The sequence below is a fragment of the Aegilops tauschii genome, chromosome 2 (assembly GCF_002575655.3).
Source record: "Aegilops tauschii subsp. strangulata cultivar AL8/78 chromosome 2, Aet v6.0, whole genome shotgun sequence".
Taxonomy (NCBI): Eukaryota; Viridiplantae; Streptophyta; class Magnoliopsida; order Poales; family Poaceae; genus Aegilops; species Aegilops tauschii.
The window spans coordinates 62,003,489-62,024,398 of NC_053036.3; the positions used below are offsets into that span (position 1 = coordinate 62,003,489).

The window sequence follows — 20,910 nt, forward strand, 5'->3', positions numbered from 1 at the left end:
AGTAAGACCAATGTGGGATGAAAAACAAACATTAAATTTGGTCAAAGTTGTCATTACATGACAAATATTTACTTCCAGGTGGCATGGAGAAATGTCTTATAGCTTCCTTTTAATAAGTCTATAAGTTTGGGCACATCAGGCCAATGTGTCGTGCTTGTTTATTCGAACTGACATTCACTTTTTAGGTCACAAGATTTTACGTGCAGACTAAGACAACCAACCACACAAGTAAAATATAACCAGTGACATTGTGTTGGTAAACAAAATCTTCCTTCTCATCCCATCAAAGGGGTAAAAGATTACCTCCAAAGATGTGGTATGCATGATTTGAAAGTATGGTGGAATAACTAATCCTTATATGAACACTTCTCCTATATGGATATTTTTTGGATCTTGATAATGTCGAACGTCAGGTACAAGCACATAGCAACTCCGAACATTTTTAATGACATGTTGAATTACGCGAGGATGACAACTTTGGTTGGTAAGCATGGCAACTTTCGTGCTTCAGTTTATTTTTGACAGAAACTTACTGTGTGTCACTGGAATGTACCATCCTTGCGTGACTGGAATTGCCATCGAAAAACATCAGAGCCGGAGTGCCACGCACCTGACGTGTGACACTTATTATTTGAGTATTTTGTTTTGGATATCCTCAGATGTGCCCTACTCGCTCCAAGGGGGCGGTTGGGCAAAACCTAGTTGACACCCCTCTAACCTTCCCCTCCCACCCACCTGGTCACTGTCAGTGGAAGCTGACGGGCAAAGCCTGTCTGGCAGACGTTGGCAGCGGGATCATCTCCTTGTGCTACAGGAGTCTCGTGGCTGGAGCATTTTCTTCACATCGTCTTGTGAAAGGGACGATAAATCATCTGATGCTCTTCTCAAGCTTCATCGGCTACATCTCCTCACCCGCATAGGAAGGGGGCTACGAGAAGTTCACGCGGTACACCCAAGTTGACATTCCTGGCTGGAGAACATTGCTGTTGACCATAGGATCAGTGCCATAGGAGTACTTGCTAGAGGTGCGGGTCGCCGATTCGACATGGATGCTGGAGCAGGCATGGTCAACTTCCCTTCCTCGCCGAGCAGCCTCAGGTTCATGTCGGGCTCATTGGGATCCTTTGGTAATAACGTTCGCGACTACGACCTGTTTGGCTTCAATTCATGATCATAGTAAATAATTAATTGGATAGTAATACCACTGGCTTATGTATTGCATGAATATTGGACATGTGATCAACGTATATGTAAGGTTGCACGTACAACCACTTTAGACAATAGAAGCTTTATTACCTCTTGATGCATATAGGCCAACATCATTACATTGTTTATTACAAGGCGGGAAACAAGTAGCCAGGACAAAAAAGCGTGATTGGCCACGCCGAACTAAACCTATGTGCAGGAAGCCTATTACAACCAGTCAAATCAAACATTTCTTTATGGGAAACTATTCTAGCCTCCTGGTGTCAAGCTCCATCGGCACAAAAGCTGCATCGCATGTCCCCATGCTAAGAGCAACTTTAGCAGACCCCGCATCTCGTCCCGACCTGCAAAATAACCATCAAAGTGCGGGTCGGGGCGGGAAAACCTACCCGATCGGACTCCGCATCTCGCCCCGGCCCGCAAATATTTTTGCGGGGCGCGGCAAAACTTCTCCCCAACCTCTAGTTTCACAGGCTAGGAGGACGTCCCGAGTTCAGCCCCTATCCGCAGCGAGATTTGGCGGGAGGGACATTTTCGCGCGGCCTTTCCCGCTCCCCCCATCCTCCGCCACCATTGCCCCGCCACCGCATGCTCCGGTGCATCTTCCCGGCCGTCCCTCGCTGCCATGGACGACTCCCTGCTGTCCCCCGTCACCGTCGAGGTCGCGCACGCTCCTTCCCTCGGGCGGATCTCGTTGCCGGCTATGTTGGCCCCGCCGCCGCCCAAGCTAACGCCGTGCCTGCCCGCAAGCGGCAGGGCAATGTGGTCGTGCAGGGCGGGAATCCGGCAGCCCCTGCCGCGAAGGCCCGCGCTCCGGGCGCCAACGCTGCTACGCGATGTCGGCCGACGGTGGAGAAGGTCACCAAGGCCGCCGGCGGCAAGACAAAGAGGATTCCGGCTAGAAAGAAGCCGCCTCCTTCATCCACTCACTCCATCCCGGAAAGAGGTGCCCCGGCGATGTCGTTCAACGGTGGTGCTCCCCCCGCAAGCGAGGTGTTCGACGAAATGGCCGGAAGGTATGCGTCTTCAGTCATTGTGATTTTATTTGATTTCCACCATTTTTGCGATAGCTCGTGACTTGTTATCGTTCACTATAGCGGTGGTTCGAACAATGCAACTGCCGAGTTCGTGAACTTGTTGGACACCAACGCCGTTGACATTGATCAAGCCCCGTTCGCCGCATTCGAGATATTGGCAAAGGATCGAAGTCAATACTTCCGCATGATGGCAAAGTACCCCAATAGGACTCCACGCACATTTCGGTTGCTTCAAGGGCGTTGGGAGGTGATCAAACCTATGCCGTTGGGTAGCTTGCTTGGAGCAAGTACGTAATGCACCTCCAAGTGGAACCATGGAATCCGACTATGTGAGTTTGTTTTGCCTTTGTTCAATTTGTGCATCATCATATTTGCATCATGGGAAGTGATTGCATCATTTCACTTTGTTCACATTGTGTAGGACAAGATTTCCCAACATAGATACAAAGACATGGAAGCTTCGGAAGGCAAATTCTTCAAACTAGAGCGTTGTTGGGAGTTGCTCCAAAAGTGCGAGAAGTGGAAGTTGATCGACAAAGAATCCCCACCGAAGAGAGGCTCACTTACAAACATGGACGAAGATGAGGATGATGGTGGACCAAGAAATTTGAACAAGCCCGATGGCGACAAGAAGACTAAGGAGAAGATGAAGAGAGAGCAAGAAGCATTGAGCTTGAGGGAGAAGATTGATGCCATGGTGCAACCAAACGAGTTGATGTTGTTGAAGTCGTTGGAGATCAAGAAAGAGTTGGCCGAGAAGAAGGAAAACGAGAAGCAAGAAAAGTGGCAATTGCTCAAGGAAGAGGGGCTGCGCAAAGCTGCCATTGAGAGAAGAGCACGCGCCGCTGAAAACAAAGCCATGTCCAAGTTGCTCGCCGAAGAGAACAAGATCATGTCAATGAACCGCAATGACATAGACGGTCTCACCAAAACATGGCATGATATGGCAAGGAGAGAAATATTGAAGAGGAGAATGGTTGCGTCGGCTGGTGCGTGTTACACTTCCGGAGATGTTTTCTCTGCTCCATATGGTGGCAATGTTGATGATTTCGGTGCGGGAGTTGGAACAAGCGCCAAAGGTGGATTAGGTGGTGGCGATAAACTTCAAGATGGATTCGATGGCGCGGAGTGAAGATCGACCAAGATGATGCCGGACATGGGCGTACCTTTTGCAAGGTCCTCTTTTGCGTTTGTCGTACTGAACTTGGCTTTTATTTGCGCGTGAAACTGTGATATGTTGTTTGAATTTGAACTTATTTGTGGGAACTTATGTCAAATGCGAGAATTGGGCGTTTTCTGCTTGCGGATCGACGCGGCGGTGTCCGAGCAGACCCCGCAAAGCCGACCCATAAAAACGCATATTCCGCGAATATACTTTTATACGGGTCCGTTTGGGGGGTCTGCATGCCGTTTTCCGCGAACTGCAAACGCGTTTTGCGGACCGGCGGGATGCGGGGTCTGCTAGAGTTGTTCTAAATCCTTCATGTAGAAACAAGAGAAAGACATTTTAACAGAAGACTCCTTTTCTAAATGTTTCTCGCCAAAAAAGGAAAAACTCCTTTTCTAATCGTGACCAGGGACCTAACTGATCGTTTCAATTGTCGTTGGATGACAAGTTTTGTTGGTGATCAACAAAGCAATGAGCATGGCAATCTATATCAATCTACAATTTTAATGGTCAAATCAAATTGATTTTTCTATTATTGGGAAAAGCTCATCAAGATTATTTCCGAGGAACCTCGAAAAAGCAGGAGCACTTCTGTCAAAAAGGAAAATGCACCTATTTATAAAAAAACCAGACCAACAAAAGCATTGCAAATTTACTATTTTCAGAAACGGAGGTTTCATCTCAGCAAGATTTAGAATGCATTCTTTGGCTAACCAGTAAATTAAACAATTGCACATGGTTTGCCAGTATCACCCGGTTTGTAGCTACCCTTTATGGCCATTTATCACCTTTTAGTTAAGTTACTAGCATGTTGTTCTTTGTTTATTAGATGATGCATGTCACTAGCTAGCCTTTAGCACACTAGGGTCGGTGCTTGGTTGGACCAATGGATATCCACATGTTGGCACTAGTGACAAAGAATTAATTTGGAAATGGCACACCGACTTACCAAGCTTTTCGCTCTCCAAAGAATTTGACTACACTGCATATATAGTACTGCAAAAACTACTTCAATTGGCTCAACCACTCAACACATGGCTCCAAGGAATTTCACAAGAAAAGCAAGAAACTCATGCACTCTCTAGGTGATAAGCTCTGGGAAACAAAGGCAAATAACATGTGTGTAGTTTTTTCAACATCTTTTATCTTACGTTCCTCGAAAAGCAAAGCAATGGAAACTACTTGCACGGTCACCACCAACGCTCTCTTGTTATCAAGTCAGTTACATCCTGTTCTTATCTGAGGACTTTGCTTCTCTAAAAGATGAGTGCTTTTTTTCTCTCTTGGCATATATGAACTTTATTTACAACAATTATGCAAGTTACTCACCTTGGCTTCAGGCACAAGTAAGGCCAACTCGGGATCAAAAGCAAACATTAAATCTGGTTTAATATATCGTGGTTAAACTTGGTTTGATGTTTCATGGAAAAAGCTAAATTTGATTATAGCTTCATTTCAGTAAATCTATCAGCATGGATATGTAAGGCCAATGTGTCATCATACTAGTTTATTCAAAATGGCATCTACTTTTTAGGTCGAGAGATTTTACGCGTGGATCAAAAAAACATGCCAAATAGGTAAAATATAACCAGCGACAATGGAGAAATTTGCAGGGGCACACACGGATGGGGGCATGCATGCATGCGGCCACCCAATTGCTTCAAGATTCATAAAGTTGTTTGGTCATTTGCATGTATTTAACCTCTTAATTACCGTAGATATAGTCCATGCATGCAACTTTTCGCAGAGTTGCATACTCCACCCACCCCACCTCTCATGGCTTTTTATTTCTTCTCCAAATTTGAATCTATTATATATTTTCAACCAAATGTCTAATTTAAGCCTTGTTTGCATATTTGTTTTCCTTGCGACAAGAAATTTCAAACAATACCACTCTTGAATACATTTTGGAATTTTTAAAAGTTTACTAAGTTTTAATATTATAACTTGATAGTTGTAATATTAAGTTTTTACCAAGTTCCACTCGCTTTTAGGATTTAGGATTTAGGGTTTAGGGGTCAGGGCTTAGGGTTTACGGTATATGTGTTAGCTTTGAAACTGGGTGAAGTTTTTAAAGATTGTCAAAATGTATTCAAAAGTGGTATTGTTTAAAAGCCCTTGTCACAAGAAACATGAATATGTAAACATAATATATATTGGAGTTTCAGTTCAAATGACATAATAGATTTAATTTCAGAAGTGAGAAGAGAACACATGGGAGAATGGGGGCGTGGGTGGAGCATGCACCCACTCCCAAAAAAATTGCATGCATGGACCCCGTCAGAAGCAATTAAGCCCTAAACACATGCATTAGTTTGTGAATCTTGATGGGATCATGTGGCCCAAAATCTTTGTTCCGCCTCCCGTGCATGTCACAAATCCTCTCTTGGCGACAATGTGTTGGTAAGTAGAATATTCCTTCTTCTCCCATCAAACGGAGAAAAGATTACCTCCAAAGATGAGGCATGCATGATTTGGAAGTATGATGGAATAACTAATCCATAGATGACAGGTATGGACACTCCTCTTATATAGATCATGTTAGTAAGCTCATAGGAGTAGAAAAATCGTGTAAGAACAATAAAAAATAATAGTGGCTAAATTCACCATATCCAAGATCAGACAAGGGTCTTGTGAGGGAGAAGGAGGCGACAAAGTGGCGATGCATGTCCACCCATGGTTCAGTTGTGCACTTGCCTAGCAGAGGTAGTAGTGGTGGAACGACAACAAATTTGGCATTGCTTCAATGAAGATCGCTATGTACAAAATGGATTCGGCCTGGAGTTTACCAACGATGTCGTAGAATAGGACTATAGGAGGAACTCCTGCGTAAATGTCAAAAGAGGGAAATAATACGCATATGATACACTTTGAAACAAGAAAAAAAATCTAATGAAACATTATAATTCACTTTGAAATACGAAAATAAATATAACAAAACATTATATGATAATGTAAAACAAGACAAACTTTTTCATATGTAGCATGAATCTTAAAGCAATGACGGATGGTGGACACATGCACAATATAGCACATGCATGGTAGAATGTCGTTTCTCTGGCTCACATATACTATATATCTTAGATAGCGCAATTTACATTATCATTTTGTCAATATTAATGTATATTAGGATGAATACCCATGAACTGTGGTGGACCTGCCCCATGGGCAACATTGCCTTTGGGATATATAATATGTTTTGCCATTGTCTTTTGTCTTTGTTCCTTCATTTGCTTTGACGTATTTTTTATTAATTAATCATCCTGCTGTTTTTGTTTTAGAAAGTCATCTTGTCTGATATATATGACTACGGCTACCCCTACTACTGATAATGTTCATGTTGTTTTATTAGCTGCACTAAGGTTGAAAGTTGGAGATACCTACGTGCCAAAATACACATGTTTTCATCAGAAGTATGAAGGAGAAGTTGAAGCATTAGTTGATATCACGTATAAGCATGTTAGAGCATTTACAACCGCAGAGGACAAATATGACTCCTCAAACGCCCGGGAACGCGTCCGCAGGCAGTGACCGGGCACTCCTTAAATAGCGCCGTCCACATCCATGTATCTCATATCCGATCCCCTATATCAATACTAAACCATGCAACATGGATCAAATCACGTAGATCAACAAAAGAACATAGGCAAGCACAATACTTTCACCAAAAGATCGGATGTTCAAGCGACGACCAAAGTTCACATGACGACAGACAACTTGAAACTACATCTAAAACTTGAAATTACATTAAAAAAAACCGGATCTTCACCACTTCCGGGCCAGTCCCTTCCCCTTCCGGTCGCCGGCGCAGCTGTAGCCGTCGCAACGCACATGTTTATTAAATAAGCTCAGGGAAACAAAAGCAAATAACATGTGTAGATTCTTCAACATCTTTGTTTATCTTACATTCCTCAAAACATAAAGCAAAGAAAACTACTTGTATGGTCACCACGAGAGGTCTCATGTTCTCATCAAGTCAGTCCAGTTACATTCAGTTCTTATTTGAGTACTTTACATCTGTAAAAGTTGAGTGCTCTTTTTCTCCCTTGGCGTATATTCCAGATATGCTACCCAGTAAAAGTTGAGCTAAGCTTCAGCGCCGAAGTCCAAAGTCTAAAGAAGATGGTCCTTTCAGTTCATGGATAAATTTCAACTATATGTACCTCTGAACATTCCCTGTCTTAGCTAGTGCTTTCTGCTTTTGTGCATGTAAATCTGGTTTTCTGATTCGGTTCATTAGCTGTCCTTAAACTAAACTATAAACAAGTAACTCATTGTCACGTACATGCACTAATTAAAGTTGTCATAATGCGACAAATGTTTGCTTCCAAATCGTATGGAGAAATGTCTTAGCCTTCCTTTCAGTAAATCCACCAGCTCGGATATATATGAGGCCAGTGTTGTCGTGCTTGTTTATCCGCAAAAAAGGTGCTGTCGTGCTTGTTTATCCGCAAATCACAAGTGGCAGCTACTTTTTAGGTTGAAGATTGTACGTGCAGATCAAAATCACCTGCCACCCAAGTAAAATCTTACCGGTGATCTTATCCTGGTAAATAAATTCTTCCTTGATCGGTTCATAGACTCCATCAAAGGGGAAAAGATTACCTCCAAGATGTGGCAGCGTGCTTCTAAAGTATGGTGCAATAATTAATCTTCAGCTGATAGGTACGAACACTGTTCTTAGGTAGATTTTTTTCTTGTTGAGTAAGCTCATAAGAGTATAAAATTGGTGTAAGAACACTACTAGTTCCCTATACGAGATGTTTTTTCCTAAAGCAGTAGACTGGCACATCTCCAGTGTATCTATAATTTTTGATTGTTCCATGCTATTATAGTATCAATCTTAGATGTTTATTATGCAATTATATATCATTTTTTTGGACTATCCTATTAACCTAGTGCCTAGTGACTGTTGTTATTTTTTTGCTTGTTTTTTGGCTTTTCGGGAAATCAATATCAAACAGAGTCCAAACAGAGAAAAAAAATATGGATTAATTTTTCTGGACCAGAAGAGACCCTAGAAGGTTCGGGACAAAGACATGACGAGCCACGAGGGAGCGACAAGCTCGAGAGGCGCGCCCCCCAGGCTTGTGGGCCCCTCGTGGCACCTCTTGACCTAATTCCGCCTCTATTAATTCTCAAATATTCCCAACATACCAGAGAGCCATCCAAAATACTTTTTCCGCAGCCGCACGTTCCTGTTCTTACAACATCCTATCTGAAGGCCTTTTGCGGCACTCTACCGAAGGGGATTCGATCACGGAGGGCTTCTACATCAACCTTGCTGCCCTTCCGATGATGTGTGAGTAGTTTACCATAGACCTACGGGTCCATAACTAGTAGCTAGATGTCTTCTTATCTCTCTTTGATCTTCAATTCAATGTTCAATGTTCTTGGAGATCTATTCGATCATATTTTGCGATGTGTTTGTTGGGATCCGATGAATTGTGGGTGTATGATCAGATTATTCATGAATATTATTTGAGTCTTCTCTAAACTCTTTTATGCATGATTGTTATAGCTCTGTATTTCTCTCCGATCTATCCATTTGGCCAACTAGATTGATTTATCTTGCAATTGGAGAGGTGCTTTGTGATGGGTTCAATCTTGCGGTGCTCTATATCCCAGTGACAGAAAGGGACAAGACACGTATTTGTATTGTTGCCATTAAGGATAAAATGACGGGGGTTATTTATATTGCTTGAGTTTACTTTGTCTACATCATGTCATCTTGCTTAAAGCGTTAATCCATTCTTTAAGAACTTAATACTCTAGATGCATGTTGGATAGCGGTTGATGTGTGGGCTAATGGTAAAAGATGCAAACAGGAGTCGGTCTACTTGTCTCGGACGTGATGCCTATATACATGATCATTGCCTTGGATATTGTCATAATTATTCGCTTTTCTATCAATTGTCCAGTAGTAATTTGTTCACCCACCGTGTGCTATCTTCAAGAGAGAAGCCTCTAGTGAAAACTATGCCCCCTTGGTCCATATTTATCATAATTAAATTCAAAAATACCTTGTTGTAATTTATTTATCTTTATTTTATTTTGTGTTTTTATTTATCTATTTATAACTACGAGATTTGGTCCTTACAATTAACTGCCAAGGGATTGACAACCCCTTGTTTGCGTCGGGTGCAAGTATTTGTTATTCTGTATGTAGGTACTGCTAACGACGTGTTGTGTGGATCTCCTACTGGATTTATAACATTGGTTCTTAACTGAGGGAAATACTTATCTCTAATGTACTGTATCATCCTCTCCTCTTCGAGGAAATCCCAACGTAGCTCACAAGTAACATAGACTTGCACATGAAGCCACTGCCTGGCAATGGTGTCATATTTAGTCTGGTTCTCGATACAAGTGCGATTTGCACTAATCAAGTGTTAGGCATTACTATTTATTTATACGATTGGCTATTGGAAGAAAAGTCTATGTTAAACTTTGAGTTCATAGAGGTTCTTCAAATTCTAAACAAGAAATAAGCATCATGTGCTTATTGTTCTCGTTCATTCAGGTCAAAGACCCCGTTTGGACGAGCAAGAAACGGACGATCCCAACTGGGATCATTCGTCACTCGCACTGACTACCTGGCCCACATGGCTCCCCAATCTCTCTCACTCTCTCTCTCTCACACACACACACACATGTGCGTTGGGGAAAACGACATCGAAGATGCACATCTCCATGGCTTATGGGGCTTGAGATTCTTTCACCATAGCAGAACACCACTAAGGGTGTGCGCGGCGGTGATTTGGCATGGAGTACAATCACAAAGGAAGGTGGGAGCGGGAAGCCAATGTCGACCTTGTTCAAGTAGAGCATGTCGTTATTGGTGCATATGAGGGAAAAAACTTCCGATCTATTCATCAGCTATCAACGTAGTACAAAGAACACTAGAAGTAAAAAATCACATCCAGGTTCATAGACCACCTAGTGACGACTACAAGCAGTCACTGAAGAAAGCCGAAGGCATGCCACCATCATCGTCCCTCCCTCACCGGAGTTGGGCATACCTTGTTGTAGTAGACAATCGAGATGTCGTCGTGCTAAGGCCCTACAGGACCAGCGCACTAGAGCAGCAACCGCCGATGAAGAGAAGCGTAGATCGGAAAGATCCAACTTGTAAACACACGGACATAGATGAACGAAGATCGGATCCACGTGGATACACCAAAGACGAACACCAACCGAATCCCACAAGATTCCCCGAAGACAAACCTCCACACGCTGTCCGCTGCCGCCAGAAGCACCGTTGGGACGGGATCTAGGCGGGGAGAACCTTATTCCATCTTCAAAAAGTCGCTCCTGTCTCGCCTCTTTAAGCAGAACACAAACCCTAAAAAGTAAATCCAAAAGACATTAAAAACAGAGCCCTCCAGCCAGCAAGGATCAGGATCCACCGCATCTCCATGGCCCTAAGGCCACAGAGACGAGGCAGACCGGCGCAGGCGCCGGCGGGAGGCACACGAAAGCTAGCGGCTAGCCCTTTGCGTGAGCGGTGACGCTGTTACGAGCTTTCGTCCTACTTATTACTTCTGGTCCTAAAAAAATGGCAAGCATTAACTGGCCCTTCTCCCAACGTGCAAAAGACCCATAGCTAAATATTAGTGACCATAAATATTTTGACTAAAAACATGACAACTAAAATTAAAAATGTATATGATTTATTGTATTTAATTATTGGTAAGGTGGATCTTTATTTTTTCATGCATGTTGAGGTGGATATTTTGCATGTATGTTTACGGGATTGGTAAATCTACGTCGACTGAGATTTAACGAAGTCTCTGTTGATGCAATAATCGTGAGATCTTACATGAAGATCCGTACAATTTTTTTTTCTTTTTTCTTTCTATATGTTGTGTCACTTAATTAAGATTTTGTTAAGTCTCAGTCGAGATCTAGCCAGATCCGTATGTTTACATGATGAGATGGCATGTGTGCATGCATGTTGATAGGATTATCTATTTAGATATAGAAGAACATACTATATATGGTATGTGCATCAACAAATGGTAGGAGTATAGTTTTTGTTCTAGCAACATGACTGCGCAAGAGCAACCCGGCCATTTTGCGACCGAGCCGGCATCGCGCGCGTCGGTGAGCTCACGCCGCTGCGTCACGGCGATGACACGCCCCGACGTCGGCTCGCGCGCAGGGACACACATCGATCTACCATGGCGGGGCCTGCCCCGGACGCGCCGTAGCCCGTAGCTCCACGTTCCGCGCCGCTTCCTCCTCCGTCGCTCTCGCGGTCTCGCTCACCTTTCTCTAACTTTTCCTCCCAATTTCTCACCGCCCGCCGGCCGCACCAATAAAAACTTGAGCCGTGCGCGGTGAGCACGCCCTACTCTCCAGGCCCTCTAATAGCTCGCAAGCTAGCTAGCATGGTATCTTGCGGCGGCGCGGGCGATGACGGCGGGCACTCACGGCCGGCGGGGGTTTATGACGACCTGGTGGAGGTGCGCGAGCACGCGGCGACGCTGCAGACCATGCTGCAGGGGTCGCCGAGAGTGTCGGCCGTGGACGCGAGGGAGCTCGTGAAGGGGATGATGGCCAAGCTGTCCAGCGCTATGTCGGTGTTGGGCACCACCGGCGGCGGCGTGGAGGCGTCTTCCGGGGCAGTCTGGGGACCGGGTGGGAGGAAGAAGAGATCAGGCATGGCATCCGGCCCGCACCGCCGGAGCACCTCCAGGAGAAGGTGATCAAGGAAAGCCTAGCTATAGCTCGTTTTCACTAGAAAAAACACCACAGCATGCTCCGACTATCTATTTTGCAAATTGTACTATTCATTTGGCGGCCTAGTGGGGTAACTTTAAGCGCCAATGATCAGTGGACGAAAGGTATAGGCTGCTTCTGATGACCTGACCAAGTTCGTTGTTGTTTTTGTCAAAAGTAGATGCTGCCAATTAAGATTTCTTGGGCATGCACGCATGCATGGGTCTATCAAATCATATGTACTGTAGTTGTTAATTAATCATGTCTGTTATGCATGGCAGGTCGAAGAGCCCTTTCATCAACATGGTCACTGCTAGGACGCTCAACGATGGCAAGACATGGAGGAAGTACGGCCAAAAATATATTCATGCCTCTACTAACCCGAGGTACACATATCACATATGTGTGTATGTAGTGTAGTACTCGTGCATGTTTGTGTCTGCGCGAGGTACTTACATATATTTCTTTTTCTGTTGTGCTACAAATTACCCCCTCCGTTCTCATAATATAAAAGCTTTTTTGACACTACACTGTGTGAGGGAGTAATTTGAAAGAAAAGGGAAAAAAAATAACTGAGGTAGTATGAAGTGAGGTGTCATGCATGCAGAACCGAAAAAGAAACAACACAACGTCACTACGTCGACTTGTCAAAGTATAGCTGAAGAGTGATTGTTGAATCATTAGTTGAAGCTAGCCAAAGACACTTACCAACTGTCTGATTTGCTAGTTGAGCTTTTTAATTTTATCCTTTTGATTAGCTAGTTGTTCTTGTATATATTGTGGTATTAACTAGGCTCTAGCTGGCTAGTAGAGCTATATATAATTTGCATATGCACAATGGCACATCCAGGAGCTACTACAGGTGCTCTCATAAGCCAGACCAGGGCTGTCAGGCCACGAGGCAGGTCCAAGAATCCGACTCCAACCCATCGGAGTACATCATCAGCTACTACGGCCAGCACACCTGCAAGGACCCCTCCACGTTCCGATCACTCGTCATCCAAGGCGCCGCCGACGCTGCCCCGCCAGCAGACTGCTCAAACCTCATCAGCTTCACAACGATCAATGGCGCGGCTGCGAGCACGAGCACTTTTGCTCATCGTCTCGTGAAAGAAGCGGTTGATCTTCATCCGATGCTTTCCTACCGCTTCTCCAACTACAGCTCCTCGCCACCGGTGCATGAGGGTGTCTCCAGCGGCTTGCTGTCGCCGGCTGGCCACGGGAAGTTCATGCAGTACGCCGGCGGGCAGCTCGTCGACGTTATTGGCCGAAGGACGTCGCCGTTGACCGTGGGATCAGCTCCGGCGGAGTACTGGCCGGTGGTGGGAGTCGCCGGCGTCGACACGAACGCTGGCGCAGGCATGGACAGCTTCCCTTCCTCGCCGAGCAGCCTCGGGTTCATGTCGGGATCGTTAGGGGGGTCATTTGGCAATAATATTGACGACGACGACCTCTTCGGCTTCGATTCCTGACCAAGGTCGTGTACCCATACATACGGAAAAAAATCTGGTACGACCGGGTCGCACGAGGCCAAACGGGAGACCACCTCGCGCGCATGACATCTGGCGTACGAATCTCAACGCAGCGTTCGCCTGGCTTCCAGCCCAGCCCACCCCACTTCCGTTTCCCACGCCCCACGCCCCGTCCTTTCAGCTTCTAATCTGTTTCATCTTCCAAAACGAAAAAACTCATCTCCGTCTCTTCCAACTTGCCGGCGACGGCGTGCCAAGATGGCGCAGCCCGACGAGGGCAACGAGGCACTGGATCGGGAGACCACCTCTCTGCCCACGGCTACTCTAATTAGGGTAAGTTCAATAATCAGTACACATGCCACACCTAGCACAATCCTCTCTTACTGAAGCCTCTTTTGATTGATTCAATTACCTTGCAGAAATTTCCGGCGACTGAGACTAATGGCCAGCCCTCGATGAGCAGCACCCCGGTGGCCTCTGCTCCAGAATCCTTTCTGCCCACAGCTACTCCAACCATGGTAAGTTCAGTAACCAGTACGCATGCAACAGCTAGCATGATCCTCTCTTCCTGAAGCATCTCTTGATTGATTCAATTACCTTGCAGCAATTGCCAAGAACTGAGACTAATGGCCAGCCGAGAATGAGCAACACACCAGTGAATAATCAAGACAAACAAGATGCAGATAATGCTCCAAGAGTTGGGAAGTGCTTTGATCGCAGCGTCAACTCTTAGATGCCAATCGCCACATGATTAAGCAAATGAGGACATCGGGAATTAAACAAGCCGAAATGAACATCTTTTGGACTGATGGACAAGCTATCATGGACTATTCTGTCTTTGGAGAAGCCCTTTCCTTTGACACCAAATTTTCAACAAATAAGTTTCAAATGCCATTTGCTCCGTTTATTGGTGTTAATCATCACAAGCAGACTATTCTTTTTGGTGCAGCACTACTATCTAATGAATCTGCAGATACCTTTGAGTGGGTTTTTAGAACCTTTCTACAAGCTATGTCTGGTAAGCAGCCTGAAACAATATTCACCGATCAATGTGCCGCCATTATAAATGCTATTGGAAGGGTTTTCCCAAGAACACGACATCGTCTTTGTTTATGGCATTTGTATCAAAATGCTGCAAAACATCTAAGTCAAGTAATCAGCGACAATGATAATTTTCTTAAAGAATTCAAAAGGTGTGTGTATGAAGATAGATCACTGGCACATTTTGAGAATAGATGGCATGAGCTATTGCTTAAGTATCAGATTGAGGATAATTCTTGGATAAGCAATCATTACAAGTTGTGTGGGAAGTGGGCTACTATCTATCGCCGCGATTCTTTTAGTGCATATATGACATCAACCCAAAGGAGTGAAGGAATGAACAATGTGTTCAAGAAAACTTTCCGCAAAAGGCTTTGTCTTTCTGAATTGATAGAAGCATATGATAAGTGCATTGCTCATCTTCGCCGGAAAGAAAAATATGAAGACTACAAGTCACGCCATACCATTCCAGTACCCTGCCTACCAAACCTACCTTTGTTGAAGACTGCGGCTGAATCATATACTGGGACACTCTATTCCGAGTTTCAAGAGGAATTCAAGAAGCAATTCAGTTTATCATGTATTTTCCTGAGCACCGATGGCACTTACAAGTTACAAGGTGACATCTTTCGAGTACAAGAATGATGAAGCCATAGTGGCTTTCAACCCAGCTACTTTGGAGATATCTTGTTCATGCAAATTGTATGGTTGTGTAGGTACGTAATACATGCTTCCTCGTTTGCCTAAAATTGTTCTAAATGTTATATGTATATTGTGCAACCCTTCTGAAATTGTTCTAAATGTTATATGTATATTGTGCAACCCTTCTGAAATTGCTCTAAATGTTGTAGGTATATTGTGCAAGCACGCTCATAAGGTTTTCACATGCTGCAATATCATCATCCTGCCAAGTCAGTACATATCGAACAGATGGACGAAGTATGCAAAACAAGAAATTTTTACATCAAAACTGAATTGCAATGATAGCTTAGAATCCATGTTTGCACATACTTCTCGAAAGATGATTTCACTTGCATTGAAGTGCAAAACATCAAAGGAGGTTCTTACACATCTCAACAATGGTATTGATAAGTTGGCTTTGGAAGCACTAGAATTACTTAGCAATTTGAGCTAATTGGCACATTCACACACGGCGCAACTCGCATGCATGGGGTAGTAGTAATATTTTATTACGAAGGTATTGTGTATGCATGTATATTGGGCATGTGGATAGCAGGTAATATGTTTGTATTGGATGTTTTGTAAACATATACTAGTACTAGGGAGTATGCATGTTTGCCAGTACGACCTTGAATTATGGGTTTATGTTAAATTTTGTTTAAATAATAGTATTAGAATGTTTTATCGCCTTGCACAATAAGAAAAGGTACTCAATTGTCTCTTGTCCAAAATAAAAGCTTTGCAATTTTTATTGTTAAACCAAGTGGCAAGCCTCGTCATCTATCTCAGATTCTCAGTCAACAACTTTAATGGTGAAATCAATATGATTTCTCCATTACTGGGAAAAGCACAACAAGATCATTTTCGAGGAATCTCAACAAGCAGGAGCACTTGAGACTACCCATATTGGAGAGTTACTTAGACTAGTGAAACTACCCATATTGGGGAGTAACTTAGACTAGTAACATGCATATGTTACTCATCTATATTCTATAGTGGGGAGTAACATATGTGTGGTGTCATGCAACACTTAATTTATGACAAAAAGAGCAGTGACATTCGTACGTATACCAGTTTACAAAAAAGTTGTGCACTAGTTCAATCTAATGAAGACTGTTATTTCCATGTCTTGCTCTTAGGTGGTCATTCCCTCTCTCACAATCTGATTTTTTATATAAAGTAGTACATAAGAGTATGATTTCTATAACAAAATCGGACCAAAAGCATTACAAATTTACAATTTTTGGAGATGAAAGCTCCATCTCAGCAAGATTTAGAATGCATACTTTGGTTAACTAGTACATTAAACAATTGCGCATGGTTTGACAATACAACCCGGTTTTTAGCTATCCTTTATAGCCTTTCAATTAAGTTACACTAGTAGAAAACAGGGCATTGGTTCGGCCCTCGTAATACCATTAATCCCGGTTCGCTCACGAACCGGGACCAAAGGAGGCAACTGTCCCGGTTCGTGAGCCCAGGGGGCCGGCCGGGCCACGTGGGCCATTTGTCCCGGTTCATCTGGACCTTTTGGTCCCGGTTCCACGCACGAACCGAGACCAATGCGCCTCGCCCCTGGCCCATGACCATTAGTCCCGGTTTGTGCCACAAACCGGGACTAAAGGGTTGGTCCTAGTTGCGGTCAGAGTTTAGTCCCACCTCGCCAACCGAAGGGCGCTCACACCGGTTTATAAGCCCGTCCCTCTCTGCCTTGTTGAGATCCTCTCAAAGTGAAAATAGATGCCCTTATACAGGGAATTTGACCTAAATTCAGAGTAAATTTCTTTGAAATTCATAGAAATTTATTATGAATTTAGGTTGAATTCTCTCTATAGGCGCATCAATGCTCATTTTTTTATGTTGGGGTTGGCGATCTTTACAGACTTTTTGTGTGCTGAATATGCACCATTCAAAATCAGTCTCTGCTTTGAATGGTTCATTTTGAACACACAATAAATTTTAAAAAATGAAATCCCTTTGTAACAGACGAGTTTCCGTATGAAATCCTGATACTTCGAAAGAGATTGTCCATTTTGTTCACGAAGTGCATCCAGCTTTTGCCGTAACCCTCTCAACTTTTTAGCACATGCTATGTGGGTGAAATGATGATACCATGCCAACTTTCAACCTTTTCAGAGCTCATTTGTAGGGCTTTTCAATTTCGTGATCATTTAGCTCAAAACAATCCGTCACTGCATGAAAAATAACAAATGAAGTCAGAAAGGGTTGAAAATTGATGATGTGGCTTTGAATGGTGCATTTTGAACACACAAAAAGTCTAGAGTTTAAATAAGTTCAAGAAAATGAAATTCCCTCGTAACAGATGAGTTTTCTTTCAAAACCCCGATACTTCGAAAGAGATTGTCCATTTTGTTCACGAATTGCATCCAGCTTTTGCCGGGACCCTCTCAACTTTTTAGCACATGCTATGTGGGTGAAATGATGATATCATGCCAACTTTCAACCTTTTCAGAGTTCATTTGTAGGGTTTTTCAATTTTAGGTTCATTTGAAATGCTTTCCAATTTTAGGGTCTTATAGCTCAAAATAATTAGTAAATGCATGAAAAATAACAAACGAAGTCAGAAAGGATTGAAAAATGATGATGTGGCTTTGAATGGTGCATTTTGAACACACAAAAAGTCAGGAGTTCAAATAAGTTTTAAAAAATGAAATCCCTTTGTAACAGACTAGTTTCCGTATGAAATCCTGATACTTTGAAAGAGATTGTCCGTTTTGTACACGAAGTGCATCCAGTTTTTGCCGTAACCCTCTCAACTTTCTTGCACATGCTATGTGGATGAAATGATGATACCATGCCAACTTTCAACCTTTTCAGAGTTCATTTGAAATGCTTTTTAATTTTAGGGTCTTATAGTTCAAAATAGTCAGTAAATGCATGAAAAATGGTGCATGAAAAATAACAAATAAAATAAATAAGTAATTAGAAACAAAATAATATAAACTTTATTAAAATATATAAGTAGAAACAAAATAAAATAAACTTTAATAAAATTTATGAAACTAAAATTAACAAAGTATTTTCTGTTCAAAACATTATAAGAAACCTCTAGTATTATTGAAACTAAAATTATATAAAATTGATGCAACTAAAATTATCGAAGTATTTTCTGTTCAAAATCATTAAAAGCAAAAAGAATTTTCATAAAGAACTTTTTTTGTTAGAAACTTTAATAGCAAAAAGAATTATCATAAAGTAAAATAAATAAGTAATTAGAAACAAAATAAAATAAAATAAATAAGTTTTTTGTTGTGAGTAAAAACAAAACAAAATAAAAAAGCAAAAAAGAAAACAAAAAATGGCAAAAAATAAAAAATATGCCACCTACTGGGCCACCACGGCCTGAATACGACTAGAAACCCATCCATGGGCCAGGATTCAGGCCTGCAGAAGGCCCAATAGGCCCATCAAGCATAGCAGTAACAATTAGGCATGTAAGCCTGCAATGGAGAGGAGCTCGAGAGGGGTGCGGCAGTGGGGCTTATAAACCACTGCGCGCCCCTCTCAACTAGAGAGGTGGGACTAAACTCCCACCACCACCCTGCTGTGCAAGGCCTTTGGTCCCGGTTGGTGGCACCAACCGGGACTAAAGGGGTGCTTTGGTACCGGTTCGTGGCACCAACCGGAACCAATGCCCCCCCTTTAGTCCCGGTTGGTGCCACCAACTGGGACCAAAGGCCGCCGCTTCCCGCCCTTTGGGCTGCTGAAAAGAGGCATTTGGTCCCGGTTGGTGGCACCAACCGGGACTAAAGGTCGCATACGTCCCGGTTGCTGTCATGAACCGGGACCAAAGGCCTGGGTATATAAGTAGCACTTAGGAAAATTTGACGAACTCATCGCCAGTTGCCCCCCGGCCCGCCCGACGACGCCGAGCTCATCGACGCCGCCAGGCTGCCCAAATCGACGTCGTCCGCTGCCCCGACGCCGCCGCCGCCCCGACGCCGTCCGCGCGCCCCCGTCGTCGCCCCTGCCCCGTCGCCGCCAGGCTGCCCCGACGTTGCCCGCCGCCCCCGCCGACGCCGTCGTCGTCGCCCGCGCCCGTCGTCGCCGTCGCTGCGGGGAAGCACCATGCCGGCTCCCGCGACCAGTTCATCCGCGAGGCCGTTCATCCGCCGCCGCACCGATTCCGGCCGGCGACCTCAACCCCTCCCCGCGCTGTGAGCCCCTGCCTCCTCCCCTTTCCTTCTCATTGTCGTCCCCGCACGCCATCCGTAAGCGCGCGCCACCGCCAACCATCGTTGCCGTCGCCGACCACCGGCCTATTTTTCAATTTTTTTGTTATGATGTATGTATGTATGTTCACTGTATAATGCTCTGTATATGATGTATAATACTCGTTTTTGCATTTTTTTTGTACCAAGAAAAAGGTCTATTTTTTGGTGATATGTATGTTCATATGCTCATAATATTTAAGAAAATGTTCATATGCTCATTTAAGAAAATGTTCATATGTAACATTTAAGAAAAAAAGTAAATGTATGTATGTTCATATGCAAAGAATTATTTTTGGATGAAATGAGATGAGATGAGATATGTTTTGTGTTGGAGAAGAAAAGAGGAAGAAGGAAGAAGAAGGAAAAGAGGGTCGGGGGGGTCGATATAGCCCCTCCCCGATAACATTTTTTTCCATGTATATATGCAAAAGTTACATTTTTTGAAAAGTTTTATATATCTAGCTAGGAAAGGAAGAAGAAGAAGAAAAAGAATGAGAGGAAAAAGGAAAATAAGAAGAGGAAGAAAGGAGAAGAAGAGGAGAGGAAGAAGAGGAGAAATAAATAAGAAGAAGAAAAAAGAAGAAAAAGAAGAGGAGAAGAAGAAAGGAATAGAGGAGAAGAAGAGAAAATAGAATATGAATATTCTATTTTCTCTTCTTCTCCTCTATTCCTTTCTTCTTCTCCTCTTTTTTTTCTTTTTTTTTTCTTCAATCTTCACCTGTATTAATATCTTCTTCTCCTCTTTTTATTTCTTCTTCGTCTTCTTATTTTTTATCGGATATGTCATTGTCGATATACCCCGTGTCCCGATAACTTCAACACGAGGGGGGGTTCGACCTACCCCCTCCCCGATAACATTATTTTCCCATGTATGTATGTCGTCGTTGTCGATATAACCCTCTCCCGGATAACTTCGACCGTGATAACTTATACCACGGGAGCACCCCCCGGCCCTGTCGCTCGACCAAAACTCTCGAGGACACCCAAACCCTAGAGAAAAACGATGTCGGTCTGGGGGGAGGAATACTTTGACGCTGAGAGTTAAACAGGAGAATGACCTCGTTGGAATTGAACTGTTGAATGTTCCATTTGAGGAGTTCTTCCAGTTTTTCAATCAAAAGGCCCTCGATAAATCAACGATCACTTGCTACTGTCTGTAAGTAGTACTACTTCTGTCATTAAGTCTCTCTATATAGGTCAGCTCTTTCATTGCATGTATTTATAATTATCCTCGCTATATTATGCAGATTGAAGATCGCCGAATTGAAGAAAAGACAAATCGGTGATATCGGGTTCATTAACACAAATCTCATAGATGCAACTGAGGTTAAATATCCTGCCGAAAA

At 43.4% G+C, this 20,910-nt stretch overlaps 1 protein-coding gene and 1 pseudogene across 1 annotated transcript; both read left to right on the forward strand.

Moving 5' to 3' along the window:
* Nucleotides 1–11,772: 11,772 nt before the first annotated feature.
* On the forward strand, nt 11,773–16,034 carry LOC109776132 (uncharacterized). The gene is made up of 4 exons (XM_020334799.4): nt 11,773–12,118; nt 12,417–12,521; nt 12,986–13,644; nt 15,771–16,034. Exons 1-3 carry the CDS (start codon nt 11,805–11,807, stop codon nt 13,605–13,607), a joined length of 1,041 nt encoding a protein of 346 aa, XP_020190388.1. The 5' UTR covers nt 11,773–11,804; the 3' UTR covers nt 13,608–13,644; nt 15,771–16,034.
* Nucleotides 14,393–15,783, forward strand: LOC141040733 (protein FAR1-RELATED SEQUENCE 5-like; annotated as a pseudogene).
* Nucleotides 16,035–20,910: the final 4,876 nt, after the last annotated feature.

Bases quoted from the DNA above. Each gene is read 5' to 3' on its own strand.
- LOC109776132 (XM_020334799.4), top strand. From the start codon at position 11,805: ATGGTATCTTGCGGCGGCGCGGGCGATGACGGCGGGCACTCACGGCCG. The intron at 12,119-12,416 runs GTGATCAAGGAA...TATGCATGGCAG, and splicing joins CGGAGCACCTCCAGGAGAAG to GTCGAAGAGCCCTTTCATCA. The intron at 12,522-12,985 runs GTACACATATCA...TGGCACATCCAG, and splicing joins CATGCCTCTACTAACCCGAG to GAGCTACTACAGGTGCTCTC.